General features: G+C 50.5%; 2 protein-coding genes across 2 annotated transcripts in view; one reads left to right on the forward strand and one right to left on the reverse strand.

Annotated features, from left to right (window-relative positions):
- Window positions 1-9288, reverse strand: part of LOC103599748 (zinc finger protein ZIC 4-like) — a 17959-nt gene extending 8671 nt beyond the window's left edge. Inside the window, 4 exon segments of the mRNA XM_008583907.1 lie at window positions 1087-1704; window positions 7718-7802; window positions 8969-8989; window positions 8991-9288. Of these exon segments, the coding sequence (XP_008582129.1) occupies window positions 1087-1704; window positions 7718-7802; window positions 8969-8989; window positions 8991-9104 (838 nt within the window). The 5' untranslated portion in view covers window positions 9105-9288.
- A 1060-nt stretch (window positions 9289-10348) lies between these two features.
- Window positions 10349-13743, forward strand: part of LOC103599749 (zinc finger protein ZIC 1-like) — a 17492-nt gene continuing 14097 nt past the window's right edge. The window contains exon 1 of the mRNA XM_008583908.1: window positions 10349-10396. Coding sequence (XP_008582130.1) covers window positions 10349-10396 — 48 coding nt within the window. The remainder of the gene's footprint in view (window positions 10397-13743) is intronic.

Here is a 13743-nt window from a genome sequence, read left to right on the forward strand (position 1 = left end):
GGGGGGGGGGGGGGGGGGGGGGGGGGTCAAGAAGGCGGGATTTAGCAAGCGTCTTTCCTCGGCAGTGCCAGCTTCGGGGAGTTCTTTGCCTCTAACAGTTGTTTATGTTCCAGCAATAGGGGTGAGTAAGGCAAGGCGCCGGGTAACAGGAGAAATGAGACACCAAGCTGGAACTTATTTCATCTCCTCTTCTCCCCAACTTCTCTTTCTCCCCTCCCGCCCTCACAGGGATGGGAGAAGATGCTAACTTCTTAAACTTCGAGGGAGGGGAAGCGAGAAAATCCTAGTGAAGGAGAGTATAAACAATGGCTGCTAAACTAATTAATGTAACTTCACAATCTGTTCTGGAAGTGTGAAAACTTTCTCCTTGCAATTGCATTAATTAGAGATGCTTCTGGCCAGAGGAGTTCAATTTTGCAGGCTCTTGTGTGAGGAGCCTTTTGTTTCTGTTAACTAGAACTAACAGATGTGGTTGACACATGTCCCCATTTCGCTTAACAGCTCGGTAAATGACATTTAAGGCGATGGGTCCCGTTGGGTCTCTGCTAAAATAAAATGAGGGTTCTCCAAACGACCCTGGTGTCGGGCCACCAAGGCCCCGAAGCAGGGCTAAAGTTAGCCCATGAGACCCCCAAATCCTAAAGAAAGTGCCAAGGGCCCGATGACCCCGGTTCAGATTGTCAGGCTGACGGGTGGAAGAGTTCTGCCACATGATTAGGAAGGGACTGGGTAAAGTTAAACAATTGTTCCTATATCTTTACGACTTTGGGGAACAGCGCAGTTTTTAAATACCTTGAAATCAAACTCCATAAGCAGGGAGCACACGTTTGCACACACAGGGACCCAGGCACATTCACCCTTGTCCCCAGAATATTAATCCTGCACCATCCCCTCCCTACACACAGCCTGCGGAAACTTCTATGATTCTAAGAATAGAAGCGCATAATTAATATTTTATGGCCTTGGCTCATGAAAACAACACCAAAATACCTCCCCCCTCCCCTCAGTTGGAACTTGAGGAAATCCAGCCCGCAGGGCCTGCTTCCTCAGAAGGTCCGCACGAGACAGACAGCGCAGAATACTGACCTGTGTGAGTTCGTTTGTGTATTTTGAGATTTTCTGATCTAGCAAAGACCTTCCCACACCCCGGGAAAGGACAGGGGAAGGGCTTTTCGCCCGTGTGCACGCGGATGTGATTTACAAGTTTGTATTTGGCTTTGAAGGGCTTGCCCTGGCGCGGACACTCCTCCCAGAAGCAAATGTGGTTGGCCTGTTCCGGGCCGCCGACGTGCTCCACGGTGACGTGCGTGACCAGCTCGTGCATGGTGCTGAAAGTTTTAGAGCAGAGGCGCTGGGGCGCGGGGCCATCCCGCGCCAGCCACTTGCAGATGAGCTCCTGTTTGATGGGCTGGCGCATGTAGCGGAAGAAGGCTCCGGGACCATGGGGCGCAGCGAGGTTCACCGTCAGGTTCACGCCCCCGTAGCCATGCAGCGCGGCGGCAGCTGCCAGGGCATCGCTGCGGGCCGCAGGCCCTGGAGCGAAGGACTCAGGCCGTGCGTACATGTGTCCGGGGAGCCCCAGACGCAGAAGTCCGTTCAAAGGACGGCTGGGGGAGGCCTGGGGAGGCTGCTTGTGGAGGTCCAGGAACACCGAGGGGCTGGAAGCGGCGGCGAGCTGCGGGCCATGGTGTCCGGAGCTGCTACCTGTTGTCGAGACAAATAGCGCGCGTGAGATCGGGTGGCGTGGGCTGCACTCTTCCCCGGGCCCCGGGGGGGCAGGCCGGGCCCAGCCGCACCACGGCCTCTGCCGTCAGCGCTGTACCGCGAGCCAGACCGCACTAGCACTGAACCCGGTGGACAGAGCAAGGCCAAACGCCTCCGCCGCCGTCGAGTCGGTCTGCTGTTCGACCGAGTCCCCTGCCAAGCCAAGAGCTGAAGAGGGATGGTGGCAGCGGGGCCGGGGGAAGGAGCAGTGGGAGGCGCAGGATTGAGTCCGGGGGATGCTGGGGACTCTGCTCCAGAGGGGTCTGACCTGCGCCCCAAGTACGGGGCGGTCAACAACCCTGGGTGTTCCGAGGCGCGGCGCCCTGCTGGGGAGTGGAGGTGATAGAAGTGGCGATGCTGGAGGTGCTGATGTTGGAAGTGGTGGCGGTTCTGAAAAGCCCCCACCATATATATTAATTTCGGTGCCCTGCTCGTCTGGGAGAGGGCGGCGTGCTGCATCCCGGCCTGGGCTCCCCAGAGTTCCCTGTGCTGGGTCCTTCACGCCACTGTCACCTGACAGTGGGGAGGGGAAAGGACAACCACAAAAAACTTCTGCGAACTTTTTTTTTTTATCAGGTTTTGGGTTTTGGCTCCCCCCCCCTCGGTTTTTAATGCCTACGTGAAATCCCGTTACACTGCAGAGGCAGCAGCAGGGCGCGCGAGGAAGTGAATAGAGACCCGGGCCCATCGACAGGAACAATCGCCCAGGTCACTCATTGGCCCTCGGCCGGGCCCGACGTCAGCGATAAGTTCCGCCACACGCGGTCTCTCTATTTCTCTCCCTCTTACACACACACACACACACACACACACACACACACACACACACACACACACACACTTTCCTCCCCCCCCGCCCCCCCCAGCATCTCACGCTTCTACTGCTCATGCGCTCTGACCCGGGCCCAGGTTCTTTTCTCTCCTCGAGCCCCCTCCCCCTCCTGCCCTGCAAGCTGAGTGGATCCGCTTCGCCTCCGGCTCCTGGAAGTCGGGGGGCTGGGTTATGACTCCATTCACCACCAGTACATGAAGGGGTGTGGCGCTGCGCGTGGTGTCCTCTGAGCAACCCTGTCGGGGTCGATGGGCAGCACCGGTGCGCGGATATGGCGGGCGGTCTGCCTGGGTACTTTGTCCCAAGAGCCGGGAGGTGGTGGCTGTCAGGTTCGAGGAAGGGGAGGAGGCTGCAGACCGGGCAGTCAAGAGAGGAGAAACTCCTAGGCTGGCGGCCCTTGTGCCTAGTTTTATTTTCTCGCTTTCTGAGGAATTTGTCATGTCCCCCATCTTCTTCACCCTCTTTCTCTGTCCTATTTACCCCAACGCCCCTACCACACTTCGCCTTCCCACGTGGACCCTGCATTCTCCCCTCCCCCTCTCCACCTCGCCGCTCTCGTCCCATGGATCGTCGCCGGCCCCTTCTTCCACGAGCCTGGCGCGCTCAGGGGCGAGTGAACGCAAGAATCCGACCTGCCCAGAGCCGGAATTAAGCGTGGGCGGGGGTGGCCGGCGACAGGCTTTCCTGAGAGGGCCCTCCCCACCACCAATCACGCCAAAGAAACAAAGACAAGGGGCGCGCAACCAGGAGAAACAGGTTCGGTTCCCCAGGTCTGCCCCGGCCATTCTGGGCTCCCGAGCTCTGTACCCGGCCCTGACACGGAGCCTCTGGGAAAGGGAATTTGCAGAGCTCTTCCTCTTTCAGCTCCGCCACTTGTTGACCGCGGGCCGAGCCTCTGCCTCCCTCCTTGCTCGCCTTAAGGGTCTGTAAAGAGTGGGTGCTACATTTCCGGTCCAGGCTCTGAGAGGACCTTTGGGCCCAGGGACTCCTCCCGCCAGACGCCCTCCAGTGCTGCGGGTGCCACAGTGGTGCGGTGTGGAGCGGTCGGTTGAGGGGGAAACAGAAACAAAAACAAAAACTTCAGTTCTGGCCCAGTCGAGTGTGGCATAAACGGGGGGTGGGAGGGGAGTGTCCTTTGTCTGCACCGACTGGCAAGGGTCAGCTGCACCGTCAGGCTATTTAAAAGGGCTGCTGGCCTCACCCCTGCCTTACTCGCTGTAGCTGAAAATTCCAGCCCAAAGTGCTCGGGCCTTCCTGGCGGCTGAAGAAAGCGCCCCCAAAGTAGAGAAAGTCTTAGAATTTTTAAGATAAATTTTAGGGATTGTGTAAAGATACTGTACCTTATTAGCAGAGGTGAGAAGTTTGGAAAGATTACAAAGTATTCTGACTCGAAATTTATTTTACTGTCCCACCAACCCCCAGCACTAAGGACTATTCTTACACGCCTCCTGGTCAGAATTAAAGGTTTCTTTTAGATTTGTAAAATAATTTTCTTATTTCTAATGGTTGGCACATTCTTTGAGACTTTCTTCATTTAATGCATTGTTTCCTGCTCACGGCTCCACTTTTTAAGAGATTAAGTTCCACAACAATTTCTCTTGGCTTTGACAAGTGCAGGTCTTACTGCCTCTCTGGTAGGAAGAGCTTAGGCAACTCTACCAGACACTGCATTAATATTTAAGAAAGAGAGGGGGGGTATGGAGGGAGGGAGGAGATAAGAGAAGAGAAGAGAAGGAAAGAAAAGAAAAGAAAAAAAAAGTCAGAGGACAGCATTTGACTGCTGGACTCCTCCTGCTCTCCGAACCAAGAGTTTTGAGAGCACACAGAAGTTTTGGGACTAGACTCTAAGGATTTGCCTTTTTCTCTGGCTTTCACCCTTGCCCACACACTCACTTTTTGGGGTTTACCCCCTCCCCCAGAGGCGCATCTCTCTGGTCCCTTACCCTGTTTCCCTTTCCTCCAAGCACTGGCCAGGTCTACTCACTAGTGAGGTGTCCTGCCCCTCAGTGAGTCCTTTCAGGTCTTCCCACCCACTTAGGTGTCTGACGAGTGATGCAGTTGTCAAGTCAAGTCTGGGATGAACCTTTCAAAGGCTCAGAAACCAAAAAAAAACAGACAAAACAAAATAAAAAGACCACAGTGTATTTCTCCCTGGGACCACTTGCCCAGATGTTTTGCTATCCATACCTCAAACACTGAACCTAGTCAACTTCTGTGATATTCAGACCTAAGTACAGGGACACTTCTACAATAGACCAACAATTAAAATATTTTTTTCTCCTGCTTGAACCTACATGATCTACTGATCTACAAAGTACGGCTCAGGATGTCTGTCAAATTCACCATCCACTTTAGCTTCCATTAAGACTTATTTGCACCAACATGGATCCCTTAGTATATACACTGTGAGTCCATTCCCATCAAAAACTTTGAATAAGAGACAGAACAGAAGTTCTCAAACTATTTTAGGCTGTGGTCCCCTGTGGAAACTGGGTGAGCCTGGTGAACTCCTAATAGTCTTGTGTTTGCTGCCCGTATTCATAATAGAAGGAAAAGTTAACTTTCTATTAGAAGTTGTGGAAATAAAGATGCACTGTTTTTCCTATTCAAGTTCATGGACCCCTGAATCCTAAGCACTAACTCGGTGGACTCCAAGGTTTTATACACATAGACTGTTGGAATACTACACAGCCTCTCTTACTAACCTTGCCCTTGAAAAGCTTTGAACATGTGTATGACTTTTTGTGCCATCAGCAAAAGGGCAGACACATCTGATTCAGCCAAAATCACTGACAGTAGCCTGGCCCCATGGAGCTCCTTCCCAGATGCAGCCTTCTCTTGAAGCTCTGAAAACATCTGGACACATCCTGGGTTGACTCTTCTTGAGTCGCCAGGGGTCAGCTGACCTGCAGGTCACTGAGGTTGTCTGATCCTTGAAAGTTCCTTCAAGCAATATGGGCCATACCTTGATTAGCTAAATATAGCAATGAGATCAGACATTCTCCTAGAAGGACATTTCCCCAGAGAGAGTGATAGGAAGAAGAAAACTTCTTTGTACCCACTAATATTTACAGACAAAGAAATTTGGCCAATTACATAAGCGCCTTCAAGATGTGTTTCTGAAATAAGTCCCAAAGCAATATCTAACTAAACACACATGACAGGTAGAGGGGCACCAATCAAAATATGTCTAGGAGGAATATTTTAGTCTTCAGAGGGACTTCCAGAGCTCAGGAAGCAAGGAGCCCAGGATTCAGAGATTATCACTTGGGCAGGCTGAAGAGTGGTATTCCCTCAGTGGTTCTCAGAGTTTTTCTTTCAGAAACTTATCTCACAGTTGCCCCCAACAACAAATGCTTGGCTGAAGCATTCTCTTCCTAACTATATCTGGGGTTAGAAAGCTGTTAAGTCCACTTTCCTGATTTGCAGAGAAAAGAAATATCCTTCAACCCAGAGATCTCTAGCAGATGTAAAGAAAAAAAGCCCTGGAAGTTTTCATGGGGCCTATTTGGAACAGATTCCACCACCAGACCCTAAACATCCCTATCTCCAGAGCAAACCAATCATGCCCTAAGCACTTTTGTTCACACCAGCCAGACCAATACAATGATATAAACAAGTAAGTTCCTAGTCCCTCTTTCTAGAAATAGGACATTTGGTGGCCATACCATCTGCCAGAGCTCTTCACATCACTGGCTCAAATGTGTGACCTCCCTCCTTTAGAAAGGAAAAAAATGGAGATTTCAGATCAATAGCTGAATTATTTTTCCTTTTGATCTTTTAAGCAATGCTAAATGATGATTATTTGCTGCAGCTTATACCTCAAGCAGGGTCCCAGGAGCTGAGAGCTACTGTACAGAGCCTGACTAAGCAAAAGATTTGTCATCAGAATGTTCTGCCTCTAGAACTGCAGTCACTTGTTTAGTTCTTTCTTCCCTGAGTCTGGTCAGGTTACCACCCAAAACAAGGTGCAAATCTCTTTATAGGCAATTTACAGATAGACTTCAGGATTCCTGCAGTGAGAGGTTGTCTCTAGTCTTATGAAAAGAAATAACTTAAGCCCCAGGAGCCATCCCATATGTCCAAGCCCAAATTGTGCAAAGATGAGATCTATCAGGATTTTTGGAGATAAAGGAGGATATTATTCTTCTCTGCCATGGAAATTTGGGCTTTAATCATCATTAACAGAAATGAATATGGAAGAAAATATACGTGGATAATTTCTAAGCAAGGATTCTGCAAAATGTCTTTGACAAAAGATTAGAAAACATTGCTAAAGGATTTTCCAAAACAGCATTAAGAAATCAAAACAACTGAATTGACACAATAACCACATCTCCCTTGAGGCTTCTGCCATCAAATCATCCCCAAATAATAGAAGAGCCATTTCCTGTGTTGTCCATTTAACTTTTAAGAAGGTTGCTTTGCCTACCAACAAGGGAACAACTTTGGAAGCAACCATCAGCTAGTGGTGTAGTTGAAATGAAGGAAACTAGATGCCTGGAAGGGAAAATATCCAACCCTAAATCATATGCTTATTCTAAATGGAATATTAAATTAAATTCTTCACAATGAAGGTATTCCTGACAGAGCGGCTGTCAGTCACTCCCTGTTCAGACACCACATTGTGGGAACGTCGTCGCTGCCACATTGTAGAAGGCTGGTGTCCCTGGTAAAGATGATGCATATCATGTAAACCCCATCACCAAGATCAAAGTCTGCTTCTTTCATGGAAGCCAATACATGTCAAACCTCATTCCAATCAAATCATCTGGAAATGAATTCAAGATGAATATGTCATAGAATAATGTGACAGTGGAATTGCAGAAGGTCAGGGGTGGTTGTTTCAATGAGAGAGTCATCAAATATTAATTCTAGAACGTCCAGATGAGTAGGCATTGAGGGGGATTAGCCGGCTGCTGGTGGGATGTAGCATCGCTGATTTGTGTGCAAATGTATTGAACACCAAGGTGTTGCTCTAAATTTCATTTGAATTCAGGAAATACCCCCCAAATTCATAACCCAACATAATCAAAAGACAAAACAAAGCTTCCTACTTAAAAAAAAAACAAAGGACAAAAAACTTCAGTAGACAATATTCAAAAGAGGATTTTCACTTACTTGGCTCTTTCAGGGTGTTTCGGTAAAGCCGTGATCGTTTTCTCATCACCAGGGAAGACTTATATCTCATTTTCTGACTTTGAGCCTGTTTGAGAAGAAAAGAGAGACAATCACTAGTTAAACAATTTTGTACATGTTTCTGTGGCAAGATTCTGTGGCCTGAATATATAAGATGAAAGAAGGTGTTGGTCTGAAGAGAGCCTTTCTTTCTTTGACCATTTTCAAATTTGGAAGTAAAGAAAAGAACTCTGATGGGAACTGCCCTTATTTATTGCAAAACAATATATCTTTGGAAATAAAAAAAAATATTTAAAAGATCATAATTTCCCAGATGGACTTTTTTTCCTGAAACTCATTCACTGTTCTGCCTTGTAGGTAGAAGTAAGCACTCTTTCAGTGAGTGTTCAAAAATCTCTAAGTTCTAGAATTTAAATTTATTGTATTAGGAGCCCCCCAGCACTTATTTCAAGTTTATTAACTGAATTTAGTGAGAAGTGATGGGGATGGCCCACTGTTCTCTGAGAGGTTAAAATTCAAGTTATAAGAGTTGGAACTGAGAGGAGAGAAATTTCTTTGCAAATTTTCAGATTTGTTCTGCCTATGGTAGTGCAAAATTCCGTAGCCTCATATATGATCCACACCCTCAGACCCATTTGGGAGCCATCACTAGTTGATTTTTCAAAGTTCATATAAAATTCACCAGATTAAAAAAGTATCATTTTTATCATTTACTCCAGACTGTCCTCATTTTATAGTTGAGAAGGTTAGAAGTAACACCACCCGCCATAAGATTATTTATCAGGTTTACTTTGTGACTACAGCCTCCATGCCATTGGCCATTTTAAATTCTTAAAAGCATCCTGGGGACCTCTGCATCTGTCAGGCAAGGCTGGAGGCAGTGCAGCCGCCAAACAGAGACGATCCACCCAGCCCCAACCCTCAACTTGGCTAGAAAGACAAATAGTTATTGAAAAGGTCTCAGGCTGGACAAACACAGCAAGCCCTCTGTCAATGAGGACGGCTGCCTGTCTTGACACTCCAGCCTAAAGAACAAGCAGTTGTTTAACTTGTTGAACCACAGGCCAAATCCAAGTGGGGCTCTGTTATCTCAAAGGGTATCCAGTTCTCTAGGCTCAAAGATCTCTCTCTCTTGCTCAACTCCCAACTCGGACTCCAACAAGCTTGGTGGTTTTTACCTTTCCCTCTGCCTTATTTTCTAGATCCAAGCCTGGGAGGTGGGGGTAGACTCACCTTTTCCCACAGGGCTTTATTTATTTTCAATTCTGTCTAACCAAAAGGCATCCTTCCCGAAAGGTAATAAGCTCCTTACAGAACAAATCAGGAAAAGAAGGAGGCCCAACCTTGCATTCCTACAGAAGGGTAGCATGCTGGGTGTTCTCACTCTGAAATTTCCTCATGGCAGGATGTCTGGCACGGAAAATCCTGGTTGGTTGGCAATAATAGAATTTACTCTCTTGCTTCTGAGGGAAATCGGTGTGAGGTTCTCAAGGGACTTCTGTCCACCCACAGTGTTGCCCCAGCCCAACTTCTAAGAGTTCTGGGTCACTTCTGCTCCCAGGTCCTGACAGCCCTTTGTGCATTACAAACCCATAGGCATGCAGACAAATGTTGCAGAGTGGACTAGGGCGGGAGACCAGGGACCTTAACAGACCCTCTGCAGCAGCTTCATCCTCTGGTTTGTGCAGGGAACCAGGGTAAACGTCTCCTTTGATTCAAACTCTGACACCACTTTGAAAGCTGAAGGAGGAGTGAGAAAATTTGGGAGCAGTCCCTGGGTCCCTCTACCTGAGATTCCTACCAATCCTGGGATATAGGATAAAGAAGCCTCCAAAAGTGATCGGTTAGGTTTTTCCTAAAAGCTTGCTCCCGAGCGTCTCTCCACAGAAGCAGCAGCCACCAAATCATGGGTCGGGAACACATCCTGGACACTTAGCGGAATCTGCCTTCCTCCCTGCACCTTGTGAAGAGAAAAGGCAGCCAGGGAATCCGGTGATTGATAATGTCCGAGGAGAGCCAAGAAGGCGGGGCGGCGGGTGCCAAAGGCAGCCCCGTGACTTGGGGGATCTCGGAGCTGTAAGTTGTGCTGAAGCTGGAGCTGCCCTGGCCTGTCCAGGGTCAGAGGTCAGCCTCAGCCGCGACTTCAGCTCCGGAGCTGCCCCACGCTGGTTAACCTGCAGGCGCTGGCAAAGGCGGGCTCGCCCTTTGGCTACAGCTCGGCCCTGGCCGGCGCAAAGCACAAGCCCAGCCAGAGACAAACCCGGCTGCAGGCCTCTGCCCGCCGAGCCGTCTGCAGCTGCAGCCCGCGCCTCCTGGGCTTCCCTCCGCTGGGCCCTCAAGTGCCAGGAAGTTGAGCTGCGAGACTGGGTTGTGCGGGGACCTTTCCTCACTCCACTCTTCCCTGGAGGAAGGAGCTCGGGTTCCCCCATCTCCAGACTGAAGGCTAGGCAACATCTGGGACCCAGCGTAGAGTCTTCGTCAGTGGGTCACCTGCAGGTTCGAACGCTTCCGCCGCCCCCACCCTGCAGGCCACTGAGATAGAGGAACGGGAAGCGGTACGGTGGCGTGGGGCGCTGTGAGGCCACTACGGCCGGCCGGACAGAGGAGAGGAATATGACCTTGAAATCCCAAGGGAGTTTCCTGCACACAGTGCCTGCCGAGGTGCAGCCCTTTAACGCCCCCTCTCCATTCCTAAGACTTTGGCGGCTCCCAACTGTCCCTATGGGCCATTCGTCAATCTCAAACTTTGAGGTCCGGCCTTTGAGCCAGTTCTAGCTTTTTTTTTTTCCACAGTCTAACTCTGTTCCCTCCTCACTTGCCCCTAATTTCCGGTGCCTCTGGGTCTCGGGTAGTGGCCAGAAACCTAGGGGCTTCGGCCTGCTCCCCAGAGAGCTAGCCGCAGCCCCCGTTTGCATCCGGGAGGAAAAAAAGCCAAGTCCCAAACCCACGGCGGAGAGCGGATCCCAGCGGTCAGCGTCCTGAGGCAGGACCAGCATGAGGGGTCCAAGGAACCGGCCCGGAGGCTGACCCAGCCAGCATCTGCGCCAGGCTGGGGCGGAGAAGTCCCATCGTCTGCTAACTGCCGGACTAACTCGGCTCTTTGCCCCTGGGGGTGAGAAGTTGAGACCTTCCCTGACATCCCCATGGGAGCAGGGCAGAGAAGCTGCCTACAGACCCCCCCCCCCCCCCCCCCCCCCCCCCCCCCCCCCCCCCCCCCCCCCCCCCCCCCCCCCCCCCCCCCCCCCCCCCCCCCCCCCCCCCCCCCCCCCCCCCCCCCCCCCCCCCCCCCCCCCCCCCCCCCCCCCCCCCCCCCCCCCCCCCCCCCCCCCCCCCCCCCCCCCCCCCCCCCCCCCCCCCCCCCCCCCCCTACCGACGGTGGGACACCCAGGCAATTTACAAGGAGGAGAGGAAGGGCAACAAGCCGCTCTTGGTCCCCGTGCCAGTGGGAACCCCATTTGTCCCCCTTGCCCTCCCCTCTCTTCCTGGGAAGAAGGGATGAACTCAGCCTAAGTGCTACCCTCCTGCGGAAGGGACCCCTCCTCCGCTTAGTGTCAGTGGGGTGGGGCCTGTGTCCACGGATGGGGGGCCAATGAAGGAGGGGATGGGGGAAAGTCTGGCTGGGCCTCTTCCCCCAGTGGGGTTTGAGTGCCGACAGCCCCCCATAAGGGTGCTTGCTACGCGGCGGCCGCTGGGAGTACAGGTCTCATGTGTCTGCCCCCTGGACTCAGGCACTTACCCCGCTCCACCTGTTGCTGGGATCACCTCATTTCTGCACATCACTTTGGGGTGGTTGAGGGGGGACCAAAAACCCCTCCAAGCCTCTCTTTCGTGGTTCCAGCGAGGCGGTCATCCTTCATTTCTCCTTTTCCAGCTTTCGGGAAGCAGTTAGGGGATGTATGATGAAGCAGAAATGAGCCGTCAGGATGATATTTTAATGGCTTATATGTCACGTTGGTGCATGTGGCTTTGAACTGGAGCCGCTCGCGTTTCCTGCAGAGAGCGCCGCAAATCCCACTTGATAACTTCTACAACCCACAACTTTTTTTTTTTTTTCCTCACATTCACTCTTACCCTATATATTTGGACGCGTTTCCTAAAAATACCCTCTTGTCAACGTCCCTGTTGGATTTTCGATGGACTGGAGAGGAGAAGACTGACTTTTCTTATTCGAAGAATTATTTTCCCTCTCCCCCTCCCAACGCCTACCCTTCCCCCTCAGGTCCCCTCCCTTGTTTTTTTTGAAAGGCAGGCGAGGTGGGTACAATATTTCTTCTCCCCAGTGAGAGCAGTACAGCCTCTAGAGAAAACTCCTCCTTGCAGATAAGGTTTTTGCAACTTAAGGGGAAGCAGGATCCAACTTCCCCTTTTAGGTAGCAAAAAAGACTGAGCGGGTGCACGGTATCTTTTTTTGAACAAAGTGTATAACAATTAAAAAACAAAAACAAAAAACACCCTCCAGCCCCAGCCCTTTCCCTCCACTCCTAACTCTGATTCACTCAGAGGTGGTGGGGAGTGCTGCGCTGCTGGACTCAGACTTGTTGCTGGGGACAGAACATTTGATTCTTTTTTTTCTCCCTTCTCGAATTTCTATTTCCCAGCACAACAAGCACAAGTGCTTGGCCAGGTCCCTTCAGACACCAGGAAACTATCAGGGACACACAGGCCGACTTTTGAGCTGGGAGAGCCCTGGGAAAGTGCTGCCCAGCTTGCCAGTCCCAAATGAGGATCTAATCGGCAAGAAGACCAGAAAACCAGAAAGGCAAGGAGCGGCCAACGCTGACCCTGCCTTTCTCTAGCTCGTGCAGCCTGCTCTGGCAACAGGGCAAAAAAATATTCATTTTCATTTTCTTCTCTCAGGGGCATTGGTGAGTTTCCTAACGGGCCGGCTGTGAAAGGATGAGTTGAGGTTTCTTTGTCTGGAAGAGGAGTTTAGGGCTCTGACTCAGCTGCAAAGAAGCCAAATGAAGTTAGAAACAAAGGGCAAATTGAAGGATTCCGACTCTTGGCTTTTTGTGTTTTCCTTACTAGAAAATAATTAGACCTAATGAATATGCAGACACTTCGGCTAAACCCTCGGCCGGCCAGGGCTGCTGGGTTTTAAACAGAACTGAGGAGAAATGTAACCTTCATCCCCAACCCCCTGCATTCGCGTGCATTTTTTGAAACGCATAAATGTTGCTCGGCTTAATTTATTGAGTCACAGAGATTTTTTTCCCTGCTTTTAAGTGCCATACTCCTCTACCTTTCAACAATCATTTTAATATATAGTCAATGGCTCTTTGTGGACGGGACAAAAAGCAACTACGCGCAGTTGTTGAATAGACTTTGCGCTGGGCAAAGACAGGTTAATCGAGGGCCGCATCGCGAAAACAAGCGAGTGTTGTATGTTTGCACTGAATCCAAATGTCTGCATTTTCCTAACTAAATCAAAGGGAGTGTTATTTCTTTTTCTGCTCACTCATCTGAAGGTAAGTAAATTTTCTCTGGCGATCAAAAGCCTGGTCGGCAACAAAGACCGCGCCCGCTTTTTCCACCGTCCTGGTGTGGCGAGTTGCGGAATTTCAATAACTGTGACAAGGGTGACTGATTTGTGAACTAGAAAAGGTTTGAATGTCACAAAATTTACATTGGTCCTATCTATCGGGGATTTAAATACCAAAAAAGTGTTCGGAGATCTCTAGGGAGCTTTGGGCAGCCCAGAGGAACAATGGCGCATTGGGAAATTTACAGTTTTACCTGAATGAAAAGGGCCTGGGCTGGGAACAGGAGTGCAGAAAGAGGGGGTAAGCGGGGGGCAGCCGAGGGAGACAAGAGAGAGGGAGAAAAGAGAAAACACAAGAGAGGGAAAAAGAAGACTGGCAACAAGGTTTCCAATTCGTCATTAGTAAACCACAAACCAACCATCCTCGATAACCTGAAAAGTTAACAGCTCTCCTCCACCGACGTTGACTGGGGGGTGGGGGTGGGGGTGGGGGGCACGCAGGAAGTCTGATTTGATAAAAGCGAGA

This window comes from Galeopterus variegatus, unplaced genomic scaffold, assembly GCF_000696425.1.
Source record: "Galeopterus variegatus unplaced genomic scaffold, G_variegatus-3.0.2 Scaffold3080, whole genome shotgun sequence".
Classification (NCBI taxonomy): Eukaryota; Metazoa; Chordata; class Mammalia; order Dermoptera; family Cynocephalidae; genus Galeopterus; species Galeopterus variegatus.